Genomic DNA, 26,701 nt, shown 5'->3' with positions numbered 1-26,701 from the left:
TTGCAATAACGTTGACAAGTGCATGCATTTTCTTTACTTGCATGGAAAGTAGAAATCAGCCTGATATCATGCTTGATGGATAGTACTATCACACTCTTACAACATATAACTTCTTTCGAAATAATAGTTACAGGATCAATTAGCTATATGCTCTTGCTGGCAGTTCTATGCTGGGCTTACACAAAGAACAAATGCCTTGTACTAAATTCTCTCCCAAGCTTTACCATTTAATCAGAAGATTACAAGCCTCTGGCAGCTCAAATTCCCTCTTAATTGACATATATGAACAAAAGATCTACTCCAAGGGAGGAATGTCCAACCCTATTTATACAGGTTCTTCTTCAGCAGGCAGATCGAAGTTGCAAGGTATATCCAGCATGGAGAATATATGTAACTGTAATAGTATTCTTGAATTCACATACGATATGAAAACGGTGAGGTCAAGAAGTAGGGGATCCGGGTAACTGCAGCGTATTGTTGCTGGAGCTTGTGGATGTCCTTGATAATGTCAAACACGGCTTCAGGTTGAGCTAGTTTCAGTGCATTACAGGAGTATCTCTTGAGCCCATCCATATCTACGCTGAACCATCGGGCAACCTGATTTGCAGCCTTCCTTGGGTCCTTGAAAAACACACCAGCACCATTGTCCACGACATAAGGCACATTTCCAACTTCCTGCACAAGAGCAAAAGTTACTGATCTATAGCATCTCCAGTAGTACACCAACAAACTATCCCTTATAATGCGGTATAAATGTTGTCGCAAAATTATTTTTCAGAATTATTTGGAGTAGCCTTTTTAGCTCCCCAATAAATTAAACTCAACCTAATATCTCATTCCACATGAAGGGAGCAGCTGGGCTAACAAGGTCGAGTCGGCGTTCGTCGACCCTAAGCGCACCCTGACGATTGCCCCCATTCTGATCCTCCCCTACTTCGACCTTCCCTTTGTGGATGACTATGATGCTTCGGGGTTGGGGTTTGGGACCGTAATCCATCAGGGCATTGGAGCGATTGCCAACTTCAGGCACGCCATCACTCTTCGCCATCGGGGACTCGCTGCCTACAAACACGACTTGATCGGCCTATTCGACGTTATCTGCCATTGGAGACCGTACCTGTGGGGTCGTCCATTCGTCATCAAGACGGACCACCATAGCCTGAAGTACTTGCTCGACCAGTTCCTTGCAACAATCCCTCAACATCACTGGGTAGGCAAGTTACTTGAGTTTGATTTCTCGGTGCAGTACAAGCCAGGCCATGCCAACATGGTGGCTGATGCCCTATCACATCGGGACACGGACATGATGAGCGTGCATGGGGTGTCTGGCCCCTTCTTTGACATCAGCAATGCCATCCGGGCCGCGAACGCACCCAAGCCGGCATTGAAGAGTCTACATGACCAGGTCACTGTTAGCACCCGGGGTAAGCCATGGGCGGTGGTCAATGGTGTGGTGACCTTCCAACGTCGTATATATGTGTCGGACGGGTCTCCCCTACTTGCGACCACACAGGCTGCCGCTAATGAGGAGGGCCACGGGGGAGTCAAAAACATGCTACACCACTTTCGAACACACGCACAGAGGTACAAGATTTCATCCGTGCTTGTGCCATATGCCAATAGAACAAAACAGAGCATTTGCACCCAGCGGGAGTACTCCTGCCGCTGCGAGTTCCCAGCACGGTATGGTCGAATGTGGCCATGGATTTCATGAAAGGCCTGCCCAAGGTAGGCGGTAAGTCCTTGATCCTCACCGTGGTGGAAAGTTCTCCAAGTACGTGCACTTCATCCCTCTAGCGCACCCCTACTCGGTGGAGACGGTCGCTCGCATGTTCTTCATGGAGGTGGTCTGCTTGGACAGGACGTCCATTGTGTCCGACCGTGACCTAGTGTTCTCCTCATCCTTCTAGAAGGCTCTCTTCGCTGCCATGGACACGAGCCCAAACAAGTCCACAGTGTTTCGTCCGCAGACGGATGGCCAGTCTGAAGCCGCCGACAAGGTGATCGCCATGTGCCTGGGCTGCGTGACGCGTGATCGCCATGTACAAGGTGATCGCCATGTGCCAGTGGATTTGGTGGCAACCATGGGCTTAGTTTGTCTAAAACACCTCATTCCGTACGGCCCTTGGCGACGCTCCATTCAAGGTGGTCTACGACAGGGACCCTTGTGATGTGGGCATTACACGCATGGATATGACCATTTAAGAAGAACATAACGTGAACTTGTTCCTAAGCACTTTTAGTAATTTTAGGAATGGGTTGCTAACTAATGAAATTATTATAACTAAGACTACTAAAGAAGCCAGGAAGTAATTGGAGAGAGGCATGGAGGAGAAAAGGAACAGCAAGGCCGTCCAAGTCAAGGCCGTCCAAGTCAAGTTAGAGGCCCACGTCATAACGAATTCGAGTCCAACTCGGAGTATTAGATCAGGCTGCCTTGAAATCTTCACCCAGGCCACATAGGGAGTCCGTTTTCAACATTCTACGTATGCATGTATGGAACTAAGGAGATAATATTTCCAATGCCACCGGTCCTACGTCAATCTCATGTCCGAGTCAATAGGAATCGTCAAAACAAGTGGACATACAGAATCTGTCAGGGTGCTGCGCCACCGTCATTTGGGCCGTTGGACAGTGTATCGTGTTGGACTCCATTAGGGACGTGTCTAGGATTTCATGGATGACTTAACCTTTATATCCAGTAGCCATCGCCTAGGTTAAGGTTGGGTTTTGCTTAGATTAATTCTATCCTGAACAGTTCGCCGTCATTGGTTTGTGAAACTCCACATTCGTGAGCTTAATCATTTGTCTGCAATCTTTTGTTGCATTCTTCCTTATTCTTGCTTGCGTTCTTCGATTCGTAAGCAAGGATTAGCCTTTGTGGCGAGCTCAACCGGGCAGCATATGGTTTACAACTAAGAGATGGTTTATAATCAAGAGATGACGTGGTGCTTCGATTGCGGTCTCAGGCCTTGTTGATCGGAAGCCGGATCACTTGTGTCGGGGTGTCGACAATCTATAGTTATCCCTCCTAACAGAACATCGGGCAACCTCATGTTCCCATCAACCCTCCGGACATCTGGAACTATGCGTCAGCCGAAGTGTGTGTGGCTGCGATCGCCAAGACCCTAACCGAACAGGAAGAGTTCCTCGCGGATGTTCGAAACCGCCTGGAGCAAGCCTATAGTAGAATGTGAAGCGCGTCTACGATTGCGGACACCGGATAGTCACGTTCGTAGTGGGCGGCTGGGAGTGGCTGCACATCCGTCATGGCGCGCCGGCCTGTATTGTAGTGGCTGGCTCTGGCAAGCTTCGTCGGCGCTACTATGGCCCGTACAAGATCGTGGGAGCAATCAACCCAATGGCTTTTCACTTGGCATTACCACCAGGCGCCTGCCTACACGACATCTTCCACGTCAACCTCTTGAAGAACTTTGTGGGCACATCAAAGGCAGCACCCCCCTGCTTTGCCTCCTCTTTACTTCGTCACCGTGGTGCCTACGCCACAGTATGTGCTCTGTGTCTGCCTGTGCCGTGGGTTGCGCCAAGTGCTGATTTAGTGGGCAAATGAACCAGAATCTGCAACATCCACTACAGGAAAATAGCAAACTTCCGACGGCCAAAATAAATTTTCGACCGCCCCGTCGGAATTTAAATAACTTCCGACGGCCAACGAGACAGCCGTCGGAAGCTACTTAACTTCCGACGGCCGGATAGCGAGCCGTCGGAAGTTAAGTGGCACGCCGTTACCCCCCCCCCCCCCCCCCGGCCGGGCTCGCGTTATCTCCAGCTATCCGTTTTCCCCCAAATCTATCGCGATCTCCCGCTGCCGCGCCGCTGCCGGCACCAGCTGCTCGCCCCGCCCGCCGCGCCACCGCCCGTCCCCGCCGCCGCCCGGTCGCACCGCCCATCCGCACTGCCGTACGCCCCGGGCCCCGTCCGCACCGCCGTCTGCCCCGGGCCCCGTCCGCGCCGCTACCTCCGCCCCGGGCCGCGCGGCCGCCCGGCCTACCGCCGCCGTCCGCGCCCGCGCGAGCGCCGCCTCGGGCCCCGTCCGCGCCGCCGCCTCCGTCCCCCGAGCCGCGCCAGCGCGAGCGCCGCCCCGGGCCCCGTCCGCGCCGCCGCCTCTGCCCCCGGGCCGCGCGGCCACCCGGCCTCCCTCGCCGCCGACCGACCCCGCCGCCGTCCGCCCCGGACCCCGTCCGCGCCGCCGCCCGTCCTCCGCCCCCGGCCCCGGCCGCACCGACACCCGTCCGCGCCGCCGTCCGTGCCGCGCTGCTGGCCGTCCCCGCCGCCATCCGTGCCGCGCTGCCGCCCATTCCCGCCACCCCCCGGGCCGCGCCGCCGCCCGTCCCCGCCGCCCCAGGGCTGCGCCGCCGCCCGTTCCCGCTGCCGCCCGTTCCCGTCGCCGCCCGGCCACGCCGCCGCCCGTCCCCGCCGCCCCCAGGCCGCGCCGCTGCCCGTTCCCGCGGCCGCCCATCCCCACCGCCGTTCGTGCCGCTCTGCCGCCCGCCCCCGCCGCCCCCCGGGCCCGCGCCGCCACCCGTTCCCGCCGCCGCTCGGCCGCGCCGCCGCCGCTGCACGGCCCGTCGCCGCCCGACCCCCCGCCGTCCAGGTTAGTGCAGCACCGTCGGAAGTTAAATAAAATATTGTATTTGATATGCATATAATAGTGATTAAACACTAATCACGTAAGTTTAGTAACTAAAGCTTAATAATTATGATATATCTAATTTAAAATTAATCGCTTAAGATAACTATATTCTAACTTTGCAATTATTTAACTTAAAGTATGGGTGAGGATCGACGATGGATGTACGAAGGTTGGCCTAATTTGTCAGATAAATGGATAGTTAATACGGAGGAATTTGTTAAGCGTGCTTTTGCTATGTCAAAGAATGGAAATGATGCGAGATGCCAATGTAGCCGTTGTCATATTTGCCATTGTCAGACTAGGAAAGTTTTATCCTCACATCTGATAAAGTATGGTTTCATGCCTAACTATGAGGTGTGGGTGTATCACGGTGAAGCTTTACCTCCTCAGAATGCACCAGAAGTCCCAATACCATTAGAAGTGGCGACATCACCACAAGTTCTAAGTAATGATAATGGAGAGTATGATAGAATGGATGAGATGCTTCGTGATTTAGGGGAAGATATGGAGCTCCCATCCGAGACTGAGGATCCACCCACGTCGGAGGCTAAAAAATTTTTCGAGCTCCTTAAAGCTTCAGAAGAGCCGTTGCACGAGCACACAAAAGTGACTGTCCTTGCTTTCATGACTCAACTCATGGCTATTAAGTCCAAATTCACATTATCTCACAATTATTACAATATGATCTTGAATTTGATTGGTGATATACTTCCGGCAAATCACAAGATGCCTAAAGATGTCTACCAGTCAAGGAAATTGTTGTCTAGGCTTGGTATGGACTACAAAAAGATTGATGTTTGTCCAAATAACTGTATGCTATTTTGGAAAAATGATATAGATTTGAAGAAGTGTCGAAAGTGTCAAGAATCGAGGTTCGTGGAGGTTGTAAATGAAGATTGTGAAAAGGTGACTACAGAGATAGCACAAAAGCAACTTCGCTACGTGCCTCTTATGCCTCGGTTGAAGCGGTTATTTTTATCAAAGAATACTGCTAAGCACATGAGATGGCACAAAGAGAGGGTGCGTGCAAACCCAGAGTTGATGGTGCACCCGTCTGATACTGATGCATGGAAAGCTTTAGATGATTTTGATCCAAATTTTGCTAGTGATGCGAGAAATGTTCGGCTTGGTTTGGCGACAGATGGTTTCTCACCTTTTAATATGACTGTATCATCATATTCTTGTTGGCTGGTATTTGCTATTCCGTACAACCTTCCACCACATCTTTGCATGAAATATGATTATATGTTCTTGTGTCTTGTAATTCCTGGTCCGGAACATCCTGGAACACGACTTCATGTGATGATGCAACCTTTAATCGATGATCTAGATAAGTTGTGGCAAGGTGTTGAGGCATATGACTGTTACAAGAAACAAAGATTTACCCTTCGAGCTGCATTTCTATGATCGATCCATGATTTCCCGGCATATGGTATATTTGCTGGCTGGAGCTGTCATGGACTTTTAAACTGTCCGATCTGTGGTAAAGATACAGACTGTTTCCGCCTTGAGTTCGGTGGTAAGATATGTTACTTTGATTGCCACAGACGCTTTTTGCCAGAGAATCATCCATTCAGATTTCAGAGGAACGCTTTCAAGAAGGATACTATTGTCATGAAGGGGCCACCGAAGCGTATGAGTGGAACAGAAATTCTAGCTATGTTGAAAGATTTAAAGATGAATACAGATGGAAATGGATATGTTGGTTTTGGAACTGAGCACAACTGGACTCATATATGTGGATTATGGGACCTTCCTTATGTCAAATCGCTGATTCTAATGCACAATATCGATTTGATGCACCAGGAATGTAATGTTGGTGAAAGCATTATAAGTACGTGCATGGAATTCACAGATAGAACGAAAGACAATGTAAATCGACCATCCCTAGAGTTGACTGAAAGTGGTGGTAAGCCACGGGCTGCTTTTTGTCTGAAATCCAAACAAAAAAAATAGGTAATGAAGTGGTTGAAGAATTTGAAGTTCCCCGATGGTTATGCGGCAAGTTTTAGGAGGGCTGTGAATTTGAAGACCGGAAAAATAAATGGGTTGAAGAGTCATGATTACCATATAATTATGGAGAGACTTCTTCCTGTTATGTTTCGCGGATTTGTACATGATGATGTGTGGAAAGTGTTGGCTGAGTTAAGCTACTTCTATCGGCAACTTTGTGCTAAAGAAATCAAGAAAGAGATGATGGAGAAGTTGCAGAAAGAGATACCAATACTTTTATGCAAGTTGGAAAAAGTTTTTCCTCCAGGCTTTTTCAATCCAATGCAACATCTACTTGTCCACCTTCCATATGAAGCTAAGATAGCTGGTCCGGTCCAGTATAGGTGGATGTATCATATTGAAAGAGCGTTAAAAAAGCTTAGTGCAATGGTTGGCAATAAAGGAAGAGTTGAAGGATGCATTGTGGAAGAATTTAAGTACAAAAAGATATCATCCTTCACAAGTGTATACTTTGCAGAGGAACACAATGTGAATGCATCTAAGTTGCGTTACCATGTAGATGAAGAAGTTCGATGCAGTGATCTGTCAATTTTCGAGTGCAAGGGAAAGACCGTTGGAGCCTCTACAAGATGCGACCCTGATTGTGAGCAAAATTTGTCTGCTTTGCTCTACATGTATGCTAATATTGATGAGATGGCTCCATATTTCAAGTAAGATTAATTTTTTACTTAATTTATGTTGTTAGTTATGGTGGCTGATATCTCATCCGTTTACTTCACAAACAGGGAATTTGAATTGCAAACTTGGTCATCTAGGCGTAAATTTTCTTCGAAGCAATATGAAAACATGCTTCGATATGGTAGAGATGGGAAGCCAAATTTTCTTAATTGGTTCTGGGATTATGTAAGAATTTATAATTTTCTGTGATATTTTCTTACTATGTTTCAAATATCTAATTGAGTCATATAATTGACAGTGTGACAGAATACCCCACATACACAAGGATTTATGTCAGATGTCGCTTGGTATAGTAACTGTTAGAAGCTATGTTCGGTATGATATTAATGGGTTTCAGTTTCGTTCGACAAAATTTGAATCTACTCATCCTTTAGTAGCCACAACAAATACTGGAGTTGTTTGTACGACAAAGGATGATCGAGAAAGGAGGATTAATTATTATGGAATTGTTAAGGACATACTTGTTTACGACTTCACGGGACCGAACAATCTTCAAGTAGTGTTCTTCCAATGTGATTGGTTTGATCCCTATTACGGCACTCGAGAAAATCAATTCGGTATGGTAGAAGTACGACATGAGAACAGAACACGTGCATGCAACGAATTTGTGCTCGCCCACCAAGTCGATCAGGTATATTATATGTCGTACCCATGCAGGGATCTAAAAGACTGGTGGGTAGTGTACAAGGTCAATCCTCGTGAACGGATACACATCGCTGACGATCAGGTGTATTATCAAAGAAATTTGCAAGAAGGGTTTGAAGAAATTTATCAAGAAGATGAACTCCCGAGCTCTTTCAACATAGATACAGAGTTGTTGTCAGATGCATTAGTGGGAGATCAAAATGATGTAGTAGTTCCTCCAAAAAGAAAACGAGTGCCAAGGAAGAAAAAAGTTACTTGGGGTCCTTCGAAGCGTACAAAACAACTTGATCCTAATTTTGAATATGATTGATAAGTAAATACCTTATGTTTCCTTTATTTTATATGTACTATTAATTATACTTGTATTGATGTACTAACTTCTTTTTTTAACAGGATGTCAAAAAGGATAAAAAAACCTAGCAAAGAGTTTCGTGAAAAACACTAAGCTATCAAAGAGACAAGATGACGATCTGTTTGCGGGCACTTCTGCGAGCTTCAAGGCGTAGACAATTGCTGGAACACTTACCTCCAGAGATGCAGGGGCCGATTGCGTTCCAGAGAGATGAGGTATATATGTAATATTTATATGTTTATTCTAATTTTGAGATTCAATATAATTACTGCAATATGTTATGTATTTTGTAGAGTGAAGAGGAGACGGACGAGGAGACAAGTAGCAAGGAGTCGGACGAGGCGGGCTGGGAGAATGACTTAGGTGGTTGGGATAGATGGTCTGAAGGATCTGCAGGTGTTGGGTCGGCAGGTCAAGGGTCAAGAGTTGGTGGGTCAAGAGCTGGAGAGACTAGTGCTGGTGATGCGGGGACAGTAGCTGGTGATGAAGGGGCAGGAGCTGGAGAGGCTGGGGCTGGGGCTGGAGGAGCTGGAGAGGCTGGAGAGGCTGGTGATGAAGAGGCTGAGTGCCTCATCGATAGTAATATCTTGTATGCTATGGCCTTAATTACTATGTGTGCATATCTAATTAATTGTCATACATTTAATTCTACAGGACGCAAACAAATGATGCCATTGTTTTAGGTAAAAGGTGTAGATATCTTGATCCTACAGCTATTTGCGAGACCAGGCACGCCGAGCCAAGTAATTAGGCGGATAATTATGACTTATTAGCTAGGTGTAAAACACCCAAGGATAAGAACGAGAAACGAATGTCATATCACGAAGATGCCATGAAGAGGGTTGCAGTCTACATCGGGGTTATGATGGTAAATAGGCAAGACTTGGCTCGAGTAAGTCTAATTTCAATGTTTTGTTACAATATATATTTGGTCCGATCCATGGCTAAAAATCATATATAATATTTTTGCAGGGGTCACTAGATTGCTTTTCTAATACAACCAAAGCTTGGAAGAGTCCTCGTATTGGAATCCTTAGGTTGGCCAAAGACTAGATACAATGAGTTCTTATTCGTCCTCAAAATGTTAGCAAATTTCTTATCTTCCATAAGTACATCATGCTAATTTTTCCATAAAAGTAAATATTTATAATCTAACTTCTTATTTCTTTATTTTTTAAACAGGACTTACAGGCACTACATTAAAAAAGGAGGTGTTCATCCCACCGATAAAGGTTCAGCAATGATTCTACGCATAAACTTCCCGTGCCACAAGCAACCTGCAAATTCTGTGTACCGCGGGTATTACATGTGCGAGCATATGAGGGTGCAGGACAGATACACAACAGATCCTGAACGTGTAATGGACTACTCTTTATTAGGGATAGATGTATATGTGTACATTATTTTTGCATCTATCTAACATTTGCTTAATCTTTCCGTGGATTCATTCATTGTAGATTTATCCAACAAATAACATGGGGCACTGTTATCACCGTATTTTGGCCAGGTCAGAAGTGGGCCACGGAGCAAGATGGGCTTGGAAGGCGGTCGTGACAAAGCTTGCGAATTGGGCCCGTGTGGAAGATGGAGGCCATAAGGCCGTGTAAATTAGGAGTAAACAGTTAAGATTCGTGTTGCGTTAGGTTAGGGTTAGTTAAAGAGAACAAGTCTACGGACTATAAATATGTACCGTGAATAAACGGAAAAAAGAGATCAATCATCATCAACTCTCGGCGTATCGCCTCCCCTGTTTAGGGTTCTTTATCGGGTAAGCGCCACGCGACCCCGATCACGTCTTGCGTGATCGGGGTAGCGTGATACCTTGCTCGTTCGTTTATACGTTACTCGTGCTGAAGCCTTGTAGATGGCGAGTAGTGTTATTTATCCTGGCATGCGTTGAGCAATCTTTCCTTTTGGTGCTTTCATTGGGCTTTATGCGTTACTCTCGCATGTTTGATCATCGTACCTGTTCGTGGGTGTGATGGTTTTATCTTGTTTCGTAGTTGTCAGTAGATCCAATCTGTCATGGCTGGCTTCTATGTATTCAGAAGCTTGGTTCAATATATGCACGATTAGGCCTTGCAAACGAATTGAATGATCCGATAGTATGCTCTGTATCGGCTTGTGTTTGAATAGAGGTTGTTTGGGAATCGGCTTTCCGTTATTCTCTTGCTTTCTGTTTGGATCGCTTTGTCGATGCTCTTGTGTATCTGTTAGGCTCAATTACGTGTAGGATGTTCCGATCGTGTAGTGAGGGCTTAGTTGTTGCAGATTGGATTAGGTTGTATTTATGAAGCAAGTTTTATTTAATATATATACACGTACCAGTTTCCATATTGCCTGTTCTAAAGATCCGATCCGGTATTGATGCAATCGGCTCTTTATAGCCGATGCCGGGGAGGGGGTAATGAGCCGATCACGGCTCGGATTGACCTATGCACATGTCTGTGTATGCAGGAGTTTGACACGTCACACCTTCCTGATCGGGTATAGGATCAGGTGGCACGCCTAGCGACTCTCAGCCAGGGCGCGCGCCAGATCACTGGGCCGTTGACCGAGGGACCGGGGCCCACCAGCCGTCCCGGAAGCCTCCCGGCTCCTCGTGTTGCCTGTCGCTGCCCGCCGGCGGGTTTTGACCGACAACACATTCTGGCACGCCCAGTGGGACCGTCTTCATCGACTTCGTCATCATCATCGGGATCTTCTTCATCGACTTCGTCATCATCATCGGGATCTTCTTCATCGACTTCGTCATCATCATCGGGATCTTCTTCATCGACTTCATCATCTTCATTGACTCCGTCAGTGGTAGTCAACGAGATGGCAAGGGAGGATCCGATCTCTTATGAGGAGCTTTCTGCTGAGCACAAGCAAAGGTACGACGAAATCAAGGCTCAGTTTGAAGCCGATCTCATCGGCTCTTTCGAGAGAACTCGCAACCATGGTATCAGGTGGAGAGGTTTTTCACCTGAGGGTGCTCTTGATGGAGTGGATCTGTCTATCCCGTCCGAAGATCGTACCAGAGCTTTGCGGCAGGAGGTGAATTATGCAGTGGCTCATTCGTTGCACCGGCATTCCGAAAGTCTGGTTAATGCTTTTGAGCGTGTGGCTTTACGGGTGGTCCAAGAAATAATGAAGCATCAACATTCTCCGACTGGACCCGCTCTGGGAAGCCATAAGGGAGAATTGCCGTTCCAGACTAGGCCTCCTTTGCCTTACGCGCTCGCAGCAGTGGAATCACATGGCGCTCCAGCTTACGTGGTTTACAAAGTGGGAGGTGATCCTACAGACCACCAGTTTTTCAGCGAACCGCCCAAAGAAATCCCACATGGTTACATGTGCGCTTACATCCCGGATAGCAATAACCCAATGCATCTCTCACAGAAAATAGCCGGAGGAGTTCCTGGAGCTGACGCGGATAAGCAAGCTTGGTTAGCAGCCTATGCTACAGGGCCGAGTCATGATAGTGTGCACTCGGCCCCCGGATTACAAACAGCGGAGCAGATTGGTGCTATCCTGAGGGATCAGTTTGGTATTTTGCCAAAAAGGAGAGCGATCGGCTATACAAAGCCGTATCCGAGTGATTATGACCTAATTCCATTGCCACCCAAATATCGGCTCCCCGAGTTTACCAAATTCAGTGGGGCAGAAGGTGCTAGTTCTATCGAACACGTAAGCCGATATTTGGCACAATTAGGTATGATTTCTGTGTCGGATCCGCTACGAGTAAGGTTCTTCTCACAATCGCTTACGGGATCGGCCTTCGGGTGGTACACGTCATTGGGTCCTGACTCCATCCGTACGTGGAAACAGTTGGAAGAACAATTTCATATTCAGTATCACTCAGAAGCTGCAGATGCAGGGATCGCCGATTTGGCCCAAATGCGACAGAAGCGTGGAGAAACTGTGGCGGAATTCATTCGACGCTTCAGGGAGATGAAAAATAGGTGTTATTCAACACGGATCCCAGAAAAGGAAGCTGTGGAACTGGCATCTCTAGGGTTGTTGAAGCCGATTCGAGATCTGGCTTTTCAATCAGAATTTACTTCGCTGGCACATCTGGTCCAGAAGTTGACGATGTACGAGCAGCGTCACCCTGAGCTGTACCAGGAAAAGTTCAAGCGTCAAGTAGCGTTAGCTGACACTGAAGAAGCCGATGACTCCGAGGAAGAAGCGGAAATATCGGTTGCGGAATGGGCTCGTGGTGCGAATCCCGTATCGTGCAAGTGGGTAAAGCAAACGGGACCGGCAAAGGGGTTTGATTTCGATGTAAGTAAAGCGGAACAAATTTTTGATTTATTGCTGAAAGAAAAACAGTTGAAATTCCCAGAAGGTTACAAACCCCCTACGGCTCCAAAATAAAAAGAGTGAATATGTTACAGAAAGGCAAGTAAGGTACGTGAGGAACCAACGGCCAACTTCTTCTGATCTTCTCAGGAAGTACGAATATCAGTACCAGCAGCGCCTCCATCGGGAGTCTGAGGAAGAGGAGTATGAGCGCCGAACTGGGAAGCGCTTGAGGAAGCACGAAGAGGCCCGCGATCATTGGCACTGCCCGTTCTTCAGGTACTGTTGGGATTCAGGTATGAGCCGATTACCTACAATCAAGGATTGCCCAGAGTGTGGACCAAGGAAACCAGAAGCAAGGGATTCGGTTTTTCAGCGGATAGGACCTGCCCCACTCCAGCAAGCGCGGGTTTGGTCATCACAAAAGGAAGATGAAGAAGAGGACAAGTATCATCGTCCTCGTTGGTGTCCCGATGGACTTAGTCGTTCCCAGAAACGCAGGGTTCAACGGCTGCGTAGCTTGGAGGAGGCCGAAGCTAAGTACATCGAGACTTTAAGGAAGGCACGACCAGATTTGGCAGAACAAGTTCACTATGTGCAGGAAAAGGAGTCGCGCCCGCCCAAGAAGGAATGGCGACCCAAGTCAGCAAAAGCCGACAAGAAGGTATCGGCTGATGCACACATGGTTTTTGTGCTTCCTGCAGAGTTTCATGCGAGACCCCAGGAGGAGCTGTCGGTGGCCCAACTTGATTTGGGACCCCGGCCAGTGATATTCGAGAAGCCGCAAGCTAAGAATTACAAACACCTGAAAGCTTTGTATCTTAAGGGGTTTATTAACGGACAGCCCGTGAATAAGATGTTGGTGGATACGGGAGCAGCGGTCAACATTATGCCATACTCAGTCCTGCGCCGTTTGGGGCGGTCCACCGCAGATTTGATCAAGACCAATGTCACCCTAAGTGATTTTAACGGCCAGACTTCAGAAGCCCAAGGTGTCCTTAGTGTGGATCTCACCGTTGGAAACAAAACTGTCCCGACCTCGTTCTTCGTCGTCAACAGCAAGAGTACCTACAATGTTTTACTTGGCAGGGATTGGATCCACACCAACTGTTGCATCCCTTCCACGATGCATCAATGTTTGATCCAATGGGACGGAGACGAGGTGGAAGTAGTCCAGGCAGACGACTCGATCGAAATTTCACATGCGGCCATGAGCATTTGGGATGCGGAAGATCAAGAGCCGATTTCAGGAATGAGCCTGGAAGGATGTGATCGCATCGAAGCTACAAAAAACGGAGTAAGGCTGGTCTTATCCACCGGCCTCACAGAGTAAAAGAAAAGGAGATAACACGAGGTAGTGGAGTTATGAAGGCCGTTTCTTGCAATCGGCCCCAAAGGGTCGAAGTTGTAAATACAAATGTGTTTCGTAGGCGTTATAAAATGGCCAGCATTAATAGCCGGCCCTGTTCTTCGTACAAAAACTTGGAAAATAAAGGGATGTATGGAACGGCCGATCTTAACGATCGGCCGAATTTTTTTATACTGTGTCCTTTTTCCATTTGCGATGTCGATTTAATGGAAGAAGAGGGAAAGTTAGGATATGGTTTCACATCGGCTGATGAACTTGAGGAGGTAGACATCGGCCCGGGGGATAAGCCACGACCAACATTCATAAGTAGGAAGTTACACCCAGCACTACGAGAGCCGATGATAGCATTGCTAAAGGGATATGCTGATTGCTTCGCATGGGATTACACAGAGATGCCTGGACTAGATAGGAAAATAGTAGAGCATCGGCTTCCCCTCAAGAGTGGGTTTCGACCGTTCCAGCAACGAGCACGACAGATGAAAGCAGAAGTTCTGGTCGAGGTGAAGAAAGAAATAGAAAAAATGCTGGAAGCCGGATTTATTAGGACTTGCAGGTACGCCGAATGGATTTCGAGCGTCGTGCCCGTACAGAAGAAAGATGGCAGATGGAGGGTGTGCGTGGACTTCAGGGATCTTAATAGGGCCACTCCAAAAGATGAATACCCGATGCCCATTGCAGAGACACTGATCAACGCTGCCGCCGGCCACAAGATTTTGAGTTTTATGGATGGTAATGCAGGATATAATCAAATCTTCATGGCCCCGAAGATATACACAAGACTGCGTTCAGAGTGCCTGGAGCCGTGGGTTTGTTCGAGTACGTGGTTATGACTTTCGGCTTGAAGAATGCTGGTGCTACATATCAGCGGGCTATGAACCATATCTTCCATGATTTGATCGGTAATCTAGTAGAAATTTATATCGACGACGTTGTGGTAAAGTCAGCATCGGTCGAGGGACATTTAGACGACCTACGGCGGGTTCTGGAACGAACTAGAAAGTTCGGGCTCCGAATGAACCCAAAGAAGTGTGCTTTTGGTGTGTCGGCTGGGCAGTTCCTGGGATTTCTGGTTCATGAAAGAGGGATAGAGATTGGCCTAAAAAGTCAGGAAGCCATACGCACCATGGTGCCGCCCACCACCAAGAAAGAGCTCCAGCAGCTCATTGGTAAGATTAACTTTGTCAGGAGATTTATTTCTAATTTGTCTGGACGGATCGAGCCTTTTATGGAGTTAGTCAAGACTAGAACGACCGACGAGTTCCGCTGGGGGGCAGACCAACAGCAGGCATTTGAGGACATCAAAGAATATTTGTCGAAGCCGCCTGTGCTGGTGCCACCGCAACAGGATAGACCGTTTCATATATATCTATCAGTGAGCAACACTTCTATTGCTTCAGTGGTGGTACAATTGTATGATGGCAAAGAAAAGGTGGTTTTTTATCTCAGCAGAAGATTATTGGACGCGGAAACAAGGTACCCCGACATGGAAAAACTTTGTTTATGTTTATTCTTTACGTGCACCAAGCTTCGCCATATCCTGCTATCGGCCGAAGTGGTCGTCATCTGCAAATCGGATGTCATAAAACATATGTTATCGGCTCCTGTTTTGAAAGGCCGATTGGGGAAGTGGATGTTCGCGTTATCAGAATTCGATATCCGATATCAACCTGCGAAAGCAGTTAAAGGGCAGGCGTTAGCGGATCTTATTGCTGAGAGGGTTAACACCAATATCGCAGCACTTTCTGTACGAGCCTGGGCCATGTACTTCGACGGATCAGTTTGTGGGGATGGATGCGGCATCGGCATCTTACTGGTATCGCCTCGGGGGGCAACGTATTCTTTTTCGATCAGATTACCTGTCGCCTGTACCAACAATCTTGCAGAATATGAGGCGGTACGGAAAGGTTTGGAATTGCTTTTGGAGGCTGGAGCTGAAGCAGTGGAAGTTTTTGGGGATTCAAAATTGGTAGTTTCCCAGCTTACAGAAGAATACAGGTGCGAAAGCGAGCTGCTGTTCCCAATGTGGGTCCAATGCCAGGAACTAATAGCCCAGTTCAGATACATTAACTTTTACTGGATACCCAGGGCTCGGAATGCCGAAGCCAATGACCTAGCACAATTGGCTTCAGGGTACAAAGCCGATGGGTCAGTTCATCAGGTATACTTCCTGGACCAGGGAGATTGGAGAGCCGATATCTTCAATTACTTGAAGGATTCGGCTCGGGGGGCACCCAAGAGGATACGATACAAAGCTATGAAGTATGTTCTCATAGGGGATGATATGTTCTACAGGACCTTGGAGGGGTTACTGCTTAAGTGTTTGGGGCCAGTGGAGTCCAATCGGCTCCTACGTGAAGTTCATGAAGGAACGTGTGGGACCCATCAATCGGCACACAAAATGAAATGGCTGATTAGGCGATCAGGATATTACTGGCCCACCATGCTTGAAGATTGTTTTAAATACTATAAAGGGTGTCAGGCATGTCAGAAGTTTGGAAAAATCCAGATGGTACCAGCGTCCGTTATGAACCCCATCATTAAACCATGGCCGTTCAGAGGCTGGGGTATGGACATGATCGGCAAAATTAGTCCCCCATCTAGCAAGGGTCATCAGTTCATCCTAGCTATCACAGATTATTTTACCAAATGGGTGGAAGCGGTTCCGATGAAGTCAGTGACGTCCAGGGACGTCATTCAGTTTGTCAAAGAGCACGTCATTCACAGATTCGGAATTCCACAGACTATTACAACGGACGGTGGCTCGGTTTTCATTTCAGAAGAATTCAAGAAGTTTGCTGCTGATATGGGAATCAAGCTGATTAGATCGTCTCCATATTATGCTCAGGCAAATGGACAGGCCGAAGCGTCCAACCAGAGTCTTATCAAGTTGATCAAAAGGAAGATTGATGAATACCCTAGACGTTGGCACGAGGTCCTATCAGAAGCGCTTTGGGCGTACCGCATATCATGTCACGGAGCGATAAAAACTTCTCCTTATCACTTGGTCTACGGGCAGGAGGCCGTGTTGCCGTGGGAGGTTACGGCCGGATCAAGGCGTGTAGAATTCCAGAATGATTTGTCCGCTGAAGAGTATGCTACCCTGATGAGCGACAATGTGGAAGATCTCACGGAGCTCAGGCTATGGTCACTAGAGAAGATCAAGGAAAATAAGGCTAAGGTGGCCCGCGCATATAATAAAAAGGTTAAGCCGAAGGAGTTTCAGGTGGGAGATTTGGTTTGGGAAGCAGTATTGCCATTGGGAACTAAAGACGCGGCTTATGGCAAATGGTCTCCAAATTGGCATGGGCCGTACAGGGTCGATCAGGTCCTACCAGGGAATGCGTACATGCTTGAGGAACTGGACGGCGTTAAATTCCCAGTAGCAGTCAATGGCCAACACCTTAAGAGGTACTTCCCAAGTATGTGGGCTGATGAACGATGAAGCCAATGCGACCAGCAAGCTAAGTAGGGGGGCAAAGGCCGAGTCGACTGGGATCAATGTCGGCATTATAGGAGGTGAAGAAAGAACAACAAATATCGATCGACCCGATCAGATTAGAACAGCCGATGCGGTGCCACCGGCTCTAGAATTGTGCTTGTGGTAATCAGAAGTCACAGGTTACCAAACAGCCGATGTGCCACCATCGACTTTAGATTCGCTACATAAAAAACACCATAGGTTTACCACACAAACACAAGGTTTATCTCGGACAAGGCTGCAGAAGGAAGGCGTCGATAGCGGCGATAGCATCAAGACGGATGCGGTCAACCTCATCAAGTACTGCTTCGTCCTCTTCGTCCGCCCCCGGCACCACCTGTTTGTTTAAGCTGTTCAGCTGGGCCAAGTCCGTCTTCAGTTCAGTGGTTAGGATTTCTGCCTCCTGCTTGGAACCCGCGATGAGATTCTTCTCCTCTTGGATGCGCTGTTTGGTGGCCTGGACCCTAGCTTCAAGGTCTTCCAATTCTTTCTCCAAGAGGTGGAGCCGATGGGCGGAAGCAGATGTATCGATCTTGGCGTCGAGTGCGGCTTTCTTCTTGTTGATCGACTGACACATTTCGGCGATAATGGTCCTCAGGAGCGATTGGGAGCGCCGGGTCTCGATCCTGCGGCGAGCCTCCGCTACTTTCGCTTGAAAGGAAGAAAGGTACCCTGCTGGCAAAAGTTTGACCTGGAGGCTGACAGGGAGCTGGGAGCTAACCTCGTCAAGGATCTGCTTGATTGCACTAGAATCCTGGATCAAAGCAGAGATAGGGCCCGATAGAAGGTCCTTCACACGGAGAAGTTGATCGGCAGCGCTGGTTGGGCCTGAGGAAGAATCATCGGCCTCCAGTATGGTGGACCCAATCGTGGCAGGGTCAAACGCAAGGAGCTCTGAAAGATCCAGGTTCTGAAGGAGAAGAGAGTGAGATAGGCGTTACAGAAAAGACCAAAATAGTTACAGAGAGAAAATGTACCTGTCTCGAGGAGGAAGCAGCGATGGCCAACGAAGGGGTGATCGGCTCCCGGGAGGATGTCCCTCCTGAGGAATGAGCGGTGGTAGCAGAAGCCGCATGGATTGCACCTCCAGAGGGAGGAGCGACAGCCGATGGAGCAGCAGTCGGCTTTACAGAAGCAACAGCCGATGAAACGGCGATCGGCTCCGTTGGGCGTACCTCCCGTGCAGGGGAATCAGCGATAGCCGAGGCGGGGAAGGGCCCTTCCAGACAGGAGTCAATGACTTGCAGACCTAGCGAAGCAGTTGGGGTAGCAGCCGATGCAGAAGGGCCTTCCGAGGCTGTCACATCAGGATTGCAAAGGGTGATCAGGGCCCTGATGGGTACGTCCACGTCCTCTGGCGTCTCCACAGATGAACCTTTCTGACATGGAGGCTCCTCCCCGCTGGAGACTTCTACAACAGCAGGCTGCAGGAAAAAAAAAAAAAAAAAAAAAAAAGAGTGTCACTAAAAGAGGGATGAATAAAACCCGATTGCGAAGCGGAAAGAGGGGCCGAACCTGGTCGACGACTGGAGGTGGTGGATTGGGAGAAGACGGCGCGGTTCCCTTCCGGACCTTTTTGACAAGGATCTTCCTCGTTTTAGCACAGACCCGGGGGGCAGCAGCTTCAGAAAGCCGTTTCCGCTTGGGGGTCAACTTGGCGGTGCCCGGCTGGATCTGCATTATACTCTTCGAGGGTGGGGGTGCGTTCCTGCCGAAAAGAACTACGGGAGCGACCGCCCGGAAGCAGAAAAGCGATCCATCCTCGTTCATTGGCTCTGGGCCATCTTCTTGCTGCAGCAGTAAGGTGGATTCAGGAGGGATCCAACGCAATTTAAAGAAAGAGTGCTAGTCCAGAAAGGGGGTACCTCTCCATCGGGGACGTCATATTCAGGGTCGATCTGTTGAAGCATCGGGCCCAGAGCCCCTCGGAAAACATGAGTTTTCCACATCGTCCACCATCCATCAAAGTCAACAGCCGAGAAGGTGAAGGCAAGGTTAGCAGGAACGGACAGGGGAAGGTCTGTGAACAGACTGTAGCACCTCTGAGCGGTTAGAGCATCGGGAAGGTCCACCCTGCTGGATGTTAGCAGGTGGAGAAGGAAGTGGGGAGGCACCTGCGCAAGGCCAAATTGCCGGGCTGCTACGACCGGCTGGTAAAACTCATAACCGGGTTTAAGAATCCGGTTAGAGGTGCTCATGCCAACTGGGAGAAGGCAAGGCCGAACCATGATGGAATAAAGACGTCTGGTGTCAGCATCATCGGCAATATCAGCCAAACGGAAGGTAGCTGGGTTCTCAAAGAGCTCAGAGTCGGCATAAGGAAGGAAGTCTGGGTCATCAAGGCCTCGGTAGAAAATCTTGAACCAACGGGAAGCATCCGGGGGATTCAGTTTGCCACCAGGGAGACTGTAGAGGGCCTGCCCAAAGCTAGTACATCTAATGTGTCTCCCACTCAGATCAGGGAAGGAATTACCGACCAAGGAAGGGAAATCAGGATCAGAATTGTGGAAGTAAAGACGAGCCCACAACTGAATGAACCACCATGGACCACCGGTTCTAATCTTTTTCTGGGTAAGGAGGCTGGAAGTCATCAGGTGAAGATAACGGTAGAGTTCCCCCAGAAATAATTTGCCGAGGCCAATGGGTTGACCCCTGGCCAATCCATAAGCCAAAGAAAGATAGTTCTTAGTCGGGGCAAGGGAAGGGCCACAGAAGAGGAAGTGTTCAAGCCACAAGTTCAGGAAGGCTGTATGCTCCTTTTCCGACACAGGGCCTTTGCTCTTCTGGTGTTGGCTCAGGTATGTGCTCCAGTTGGTGCATTCAGTTTTCGAGGATAATTTGTAAGGAACCACATGGAGGCTGTAAGCAGAAGGGTAGGCTGAAGATATGTTTAGGCCAGTAATCATCATAACATCTAGCAGTGTTGGCGTTAATGGGCTATGCCCAAAGAGGAAACAATTCAAGGCATCAGACCAGAAATAGCCGATGGTCTTCAGAAGGTTTTCATCTTTCTCAAGAGGGGAGAGTGACAAAGACAAGGCATCGGCTATTCCAATTGATTCCCATAAAGGTTGGTAGGTGTTCGCTACCCTATTATACCAAGCCATCCAACCTTCAGGAGGGTTCGGCCAGGCGCGGAGGCTATCCGACCAAGATTCTAGGTCTACATCCTGACTCACAAAGGGGATCCGGTTGGCCTCACATGAGATCAGATCTACGGGTTTCTCATAGGAGCGAGGTCCAAGGCAAAAGGAATCGGGAGAAGAAGGATGTGGCAGGAAGATATCGGAAGCCTGAAAAAACTCCAAAAAATCAAGATCACCGGGGGGAAGAGTCATTTAACTGCGCAGTAAGAAATGTGCGGACGCGGTTTTAGATCAATGGGGGTCGGAGTTTACCTTCAGACCAAAGGCGGCGGCGGCGGAACGCGAAGATTCTGCCATCGGAAAATTTGGATCGAAGCCTTGGAGAATGAATCTAGGGTTGGTGGCGCAAGATCGAGTGTGTGTTTCAAGGACCAGGGGAGATCTTGCGGCTAGGGTTTGCGAGCGAAAAAGGGGATCGGAATCGATCTACAGGGGTTTGCGCTGGATTGATTGGCAGAAGGTAAAGTAAATTGAAGAACGGTTTCAGATCCGGGGTGGTATACTCTAAAGCCGATGCGAGGCCATCGGCTCTTGAATAAATTGTTGTGCATAATAATAGGGATTAATACAAAAGCAGAGTGTATTCATAGCAAGGCAGCAGGAACAAAAGAGGAACTAGCTACTCCTGGAACCAACCTAACAGGGGTACTACAATCTACCACCAGTGCACATCAGAGGCTTTGCGGCGCTTGGACGGTGGAGCGATGCTGGCGCCGCTGCTGCTGCTACCGTCGTCGCCATCATTGTCAGCGTCGTTCCCACCGCTGCCACTGGTGAAGGCGTCGTCATCGTCGGTTCCTCCGCGGCTGTCGGAAGTGTCGTCCGATGACCTGTCAAGGAGAAAGTTACCTGCCATCGGATCTTCTTCGGAGGAGAGAGGATCGGATTCTTCTTCTGAGAAAGAAAGGTCTTCTCCCCAGAGGGCATCATCTTCCTCTTCCTCCAGCTCGGCTCCGAGGAGGAGAGCGAGATCCTCGCCGTCAGTCAGAGAGCCGTCATCTTCGGACTGATAATCAAAGTCCCACTCCACTGTGTCCCAATGCAGGGGAGCACGGACCTCATAAGCGGCGATTGGGTCATATTCTGGAGTGGGTTCTCGTGTTGTTCCGGATTCGTAGGAGATGACAGAGGAAGCAGAGGAAGAAGAGGCCATGGTGAAGGAAGGAGAGGGAGTCGGCGATGGTTGTGAGGGAAAGTGGGTAAAGAAGGTGCTGGAAACAAGTTTATAAAGCTAACGAGTGGATGAAATGAATCGGCACCGTAACGGTTCCCCAGGAGGCCGATGCAGAGCAGTCACGTCCATCGGGAGCCGAAAGGGCATGGTCGTACGGATCGGAAGACGAAGGGTCAAGGTAGTGATGATTTCGGAATTTCCATTACCGAAACCAGGGGGGCATGTGTTATCACCGTATTTTGGCCAGGTCAGAAGTGGGCCACGGAGCAAGATGGGCTTGGAAGGCGGTCGTGACAAAGCTTGCGAATTGGGCCCGTGTGGAAGATGGAGGCCATAAGGCCGTGTAAATTAGGAGTAAACAGTTAAGATTCGTGTTGCGTTAGGTTAGGGTTAGTTAAAGAGAACAAGTCTACGGACTATAAATATGTACCGTGAATAAACGGAAAAAAGAGATCAATCATCATCAACTCTCGGCGTATCGCCTCCCCTGTTTAGGGTTCTTTATCGGGTAAGCGCCACGCGACCCCGATCACGTCTTGCGTGATCGGGGTAGCGTGATACCTTGCTCGTTCGTTTATACGTTACTCGTGCTGAAGCCTTGTAGATGGCGAGTAGTGTTATTTATCCTGGCATGCGTTGAGCAATCTTTCCTTTTGGTGCTTTCATTGGGCTTTATGCGTTACTCTCGCATGTTTGATCATCGTACCTGTTCGTGGGTGTGATGGTTTTATCTTGTTTCGTAGTTGTCAGTAGATCCAATCTGTCATGGCTGGCTTCTATGTATTCAGAAGCTTGGTTCAATATATGCACGATTAGGCCTTGCAAACGAATTGAATGATCCGATAGTATGCTCTGTATCGGCTTGTGTTTGAATAGAGGTTGTTTGGGAATCGGCTTTCCGTTATTCTCTTGCTTTCTGTTTGGATCGCTTTGTCGATGCTCTTGTGTATCTGTTAGGCTCAATTACGTGTAGGATGTTCCGATCGTGTAGTGAGGGCTTAGTTGTTGCAGATTGGATTAGGTTGTATTTATGAAGCAAGTTTTATTTAATATATATACACGTACCAGTTTCCATATTGCCTGTTCTAAAGATCCGATCCGGTATTGATGCAATCGGCTCTTTATAGCCGATGCCGGGGAGGGGGTAATGAGCCGATCACGGCTCGGATTGACCTATGCACATGTCTGTGTATGCAGGAGTTTGACACGTCACACCTTCCTGATCGGGTATAGGATCAGGTGGCACGCCTAGCGACTCTCAGCCAGGGCGCGCGCCAGATCACTGGGCCGTTGACCGAGGGACCGGGGCCCACCAGCCGTCCCGGAAGCCTCCCGGCTCCTCGTGTTGCCTGTCGCTGCCCGCCGGCGGGTTTTGACCGACAACAGGCACTCCATGAGAAATAACTCCTAGAAGTAGTACCCGATTTATGCCGTTTCATTATGCATGAAGTGATCCACACAGAAGGCACATTTTTTCAAAAGAACACTGAATTAGCAACGGACCCCAAATACGTTAGTCTTCGTGACTGGGCAAACCAGCAGCACCGTGTCACCTCAAGTAGCATTGGAAAATAGAAGAAAAATATGTATTCAAGCAGCACTTTTAATGATGTACTATAATGATACACTATAATTATATATATATGCTTTATTACTTTGCTTTTTAAATTTGTATGTGCAATTATTTATATTCATAAAATATATTCCATGTTGATCACTATGACATTCGATCACTCACTAGCTTGATAGGACAAAATTGGTGCGAAATAAAATTTTAAAAGGCAGCAGGAAACAGATTTGGAAAATTTAAATTCAAATCAGTGAAATTTTAGGTGGGAAACCGATTTCCAAGGGCGGGTCATGCCTAATTATTTATATTCATGAAACATATTCCATGTTGATGACTATGATATTCGATTGCTCACTAACTTGATAGGTCAAAAATTGGTGGAAACAAAATTTTAAAAGGTAGCGGAAAAAAGATTTGGAAAATTTAAATTCAAATGAGTGAAATTTCAGGCAGAAAACCGATTTCTAAGGGCGGGTCATGCCCTAACCCGCCCTTGGAAATCAATTTTCACGAGCGGGTCATGCCCAAACCCACCTCCGAAAGTACGATTTCTAAGGGAGGTTCATGGTGACCCATTTGATTTCTCGGGAAGGGTTAGAGCATGACTCGGCCCTAGAAATCGGTTTTTAAAGGTGGGTATATTTACCCACCCCTGCAAACAGCTATTTTTATCTGCGAAAAATAGAGGCGGGTACCGCACCCACCCCCTACAAATGCTATTTTACCCGCCTCTAGAAACCTTTTCTGTAGTAGTGGATCTTGAACTTAATAATCCTTCAACCCTCGCATTCTCTACGGAATTATAAATACGACACCCTGAATACTCACAGGTAAAATGGTACAACGGTATTTCATACGCTTGCGGATTTATCATTACCGCCGGAGGTGAGGCTAGACCTCGCGATCCCATCAAGCACGTGCCTACCATACGTCATCGGCAAGCCCATCGTCCCACAATAGAACAGCTAGCAATTTTTTTCCCAAATAATGGTAGTTTATTAGGGAAAGCAGCTGGAGATGCTTTTACGTACTTACTAATAAAAATCGTTATAATGCACTGTACCGACTTGTAATATTTACTAGGACAAGGTAAAAGTATTAGCCAATGAAAAACAGAAACAATGACTGTGAGGTGGACTATAAACCGTACATGTAATTAGTAGGATCATCTAATTTTAGGAATACCTTTGCTTGGCCTCACTAAACCAAATTAGTGGATACTTAATGAAAGTAGAGTAGGTCTGAAAATTTCACGATAGTGAAACAACGACAAGCACCGACCTGTCCAGGGATGAAATCGTTCAGGATAATTGGAAGTCCCCTTATCAACGCTTCTGCGATTGTGCCAGGACCAGCCTGCAAAGGCCAGGAATAAATCCATCGGTAGTAAGTACTGCCTGAAACAATCAGTCAAGTAGCTTAGCATGAATGGCGCCAACAAACCTTTGTGATGATGCAATCGCAGGCTCCCATCCACTTTTCCATCTGTTTTTCGAACCCCCTTATCTGGGAAGGAAAAAGATGTTAGAGACGTCAGCCACAAGGCCGCAACCAAGACCAAACCGTAACAGCAAAAGGTATCCATCTAAAAAATGCGCATCAAACTAGGCATTATCCTGTAGACTCGGAATATTCTTGGGTGGTACCTTGACAGGGACCTTCCATCTCATGGACTCCAGGGCGGACCGCAGAACCTGATTCCTGCCGCATATGACCACAATCTGCCCAATTGGGCGCCGTCTCTCGTAATCGTAAAGCTCCTCCCCAAGGGCCCTTGCTGTCTCCTCCACCGGACCCATACCCTCGCCGCCTCCCATCAGTAGAACGGCAGGCAGTTTAGGATCTAACTCAAGTTCTTTCCTGATCTCATCCTGTGAACCTAACAGAGTTAAGCCAGCATCACAGGTAATGCAACGACGTGCAGCTCAGAAAGTTAAATGAATTCGCTGCACGGAGACCTTCTCGAGCTCGGCACGGCAAAAGGAGGGCCTGATCGGCAGCCCGAAGACGCGAACTTGGGAGGTTTGGAGGCCCCGGAGCAGGGCCCTGTTTGCAACCTCAGCGGAGGGGCAGTAACACCTTGTCACACCGTGGTGGAACCTGAATCAACCCAGCATTTCACGTTAAGACAACGAACTCGACATTGGCGAATTCGGACTCCGGATATGAGAAGCGCACACAGTTGTTACCATGTCGGGTGGCAGGTGTTGAGGTCGGTGACGACGGTGATGAAGGGTACCCTGCGCTGCAGGCTCTGCCACTTGAGAACACACAGCGGTATATGCTGCATCAGCGGGTGAACGCTGATGATAATGTCCGGCTTGTACTTCATGATCCCAGCCACCACCTTGCTGAAAACCAACAATTTGAATCAATCAGAATTGGAGAACATAACTCACCAGCACGGATTCAGTGATCAAGCACAAGAAGATCATCAACAAAAATAAATGTTCAATATATACTGATCACACAGTGTTGATGCTAAGGAACTGACATTGATACCGATCAATCTAGTAGCCTAGTAGGCGGTGATCAATTCAAGTTGAAGCGCGTGCGTACTTTGCGTAGAAGTAGGCGAGCACGGTGAGGTAAATGCCGTGCACCCATGGCGGGGAGGTGCCGTGGAAGGCCACCTTCCAGAGGCGCACGTGGCGAATCATGAACTTGTACGATCGCTCCATATCGTTCAGCGGCCAGCCCCCGTACTCCTTCCCCAAATCCCTCACGAACACCTGTGCCACTTGTGAAAATGAATTCAGCCTAAAAAGACATGGAAAATACTGAAAAAGCGGTTTGGTGCTCGTTCGGTTTCTTCGCGTCAAAGAAATGATTCCGAAGGGGACGACACACTAGGACTAGGAGCAACGGCCATTGGGTAGCACACCTGGTAGGCGTCGCCGAACTCAATGCGGAAGGCGTCCCGGAGGGCCTCTGCGGAGGCGCGGTGGCCGCCGCCGGTGTCGCTCATCAGGATGAGCACGTTCTTCGCCGCCACCTCAGTGGAGACGCGGACGACATCGCCGGCATCCACTGAGAGAGCAGCAGCGAGGCCATGCACGGATTGGCCGCCGCCCCTGGCCGAACCATCGTAGAGGGCACAGTGGAGCGGCTGGTAAAGCTGGCGACCGGCACCTCCCAGCACACCGCCTAGAATTGCGTCGCGGGAGCGCCGGGGAGTGGAGACGGAGATTACCATGACTTCACGGGTTGCGAGGGCCTATGTCTATGATTATCGTGGATGAAGCCTGGCAGTTGCGGAGACAAGGCAGGAGGGAGGAGAGAAGGCGGCGAGGCGAGGGAGGCAGGGAGCTTCGTTGTCTGTGTCCAAGGATGAG

General features: G+C 48.5%; 1 protein-coding gene across 1 annotated transcript; it reads right to left on the bottom strand.

Annotated features, from left to right (window-relative positions):
- On the bottom strand, positions 1-26,701 carry LOC112896381 (probable monogalactosyldiacylglycerol synthase 2, chloroplastic). The gene is made up of 8 exons (XM_025964325.1): positions 26,251-26,701; positions 25,926-26,098; positions 25,556-25,717; positions 25,325-25,466; positions 25,013-25,237; positions 24,810-24,872; positions 24,648-24,722; positions 1-675 (listed from the first exon to the last, which is right to left on the bottom strand). Exons 1-8 carry the CDS (start codon positions 26,560-26,562, stop codon positions 415-417), a joined length of 1,413 nt encoding a protein of 470 aa, XP_025820110.1. The 5' UTR covers positions 26,563-26,701; the 3' UTR covers positions 1-414.

This window comes from Panicum hallii, chromosome 6 (assembly GCF_002211085.1).
Source record: "Panicum hallii strain FIL2 chromosome 6, PHallii_v3.1, whole genome shotgun sequence".
NCBI lineage: Eukaryota > Viridiplantae > Streptophyta > Magnoliopsida > Poales > Poaceae > Panicum > Panicum hallii.
The sequence above is the reverse complement of the archived record's forward strand: the minus strand, read 5'-3'. Positions and strand labels throughout refer to the sequence as shown.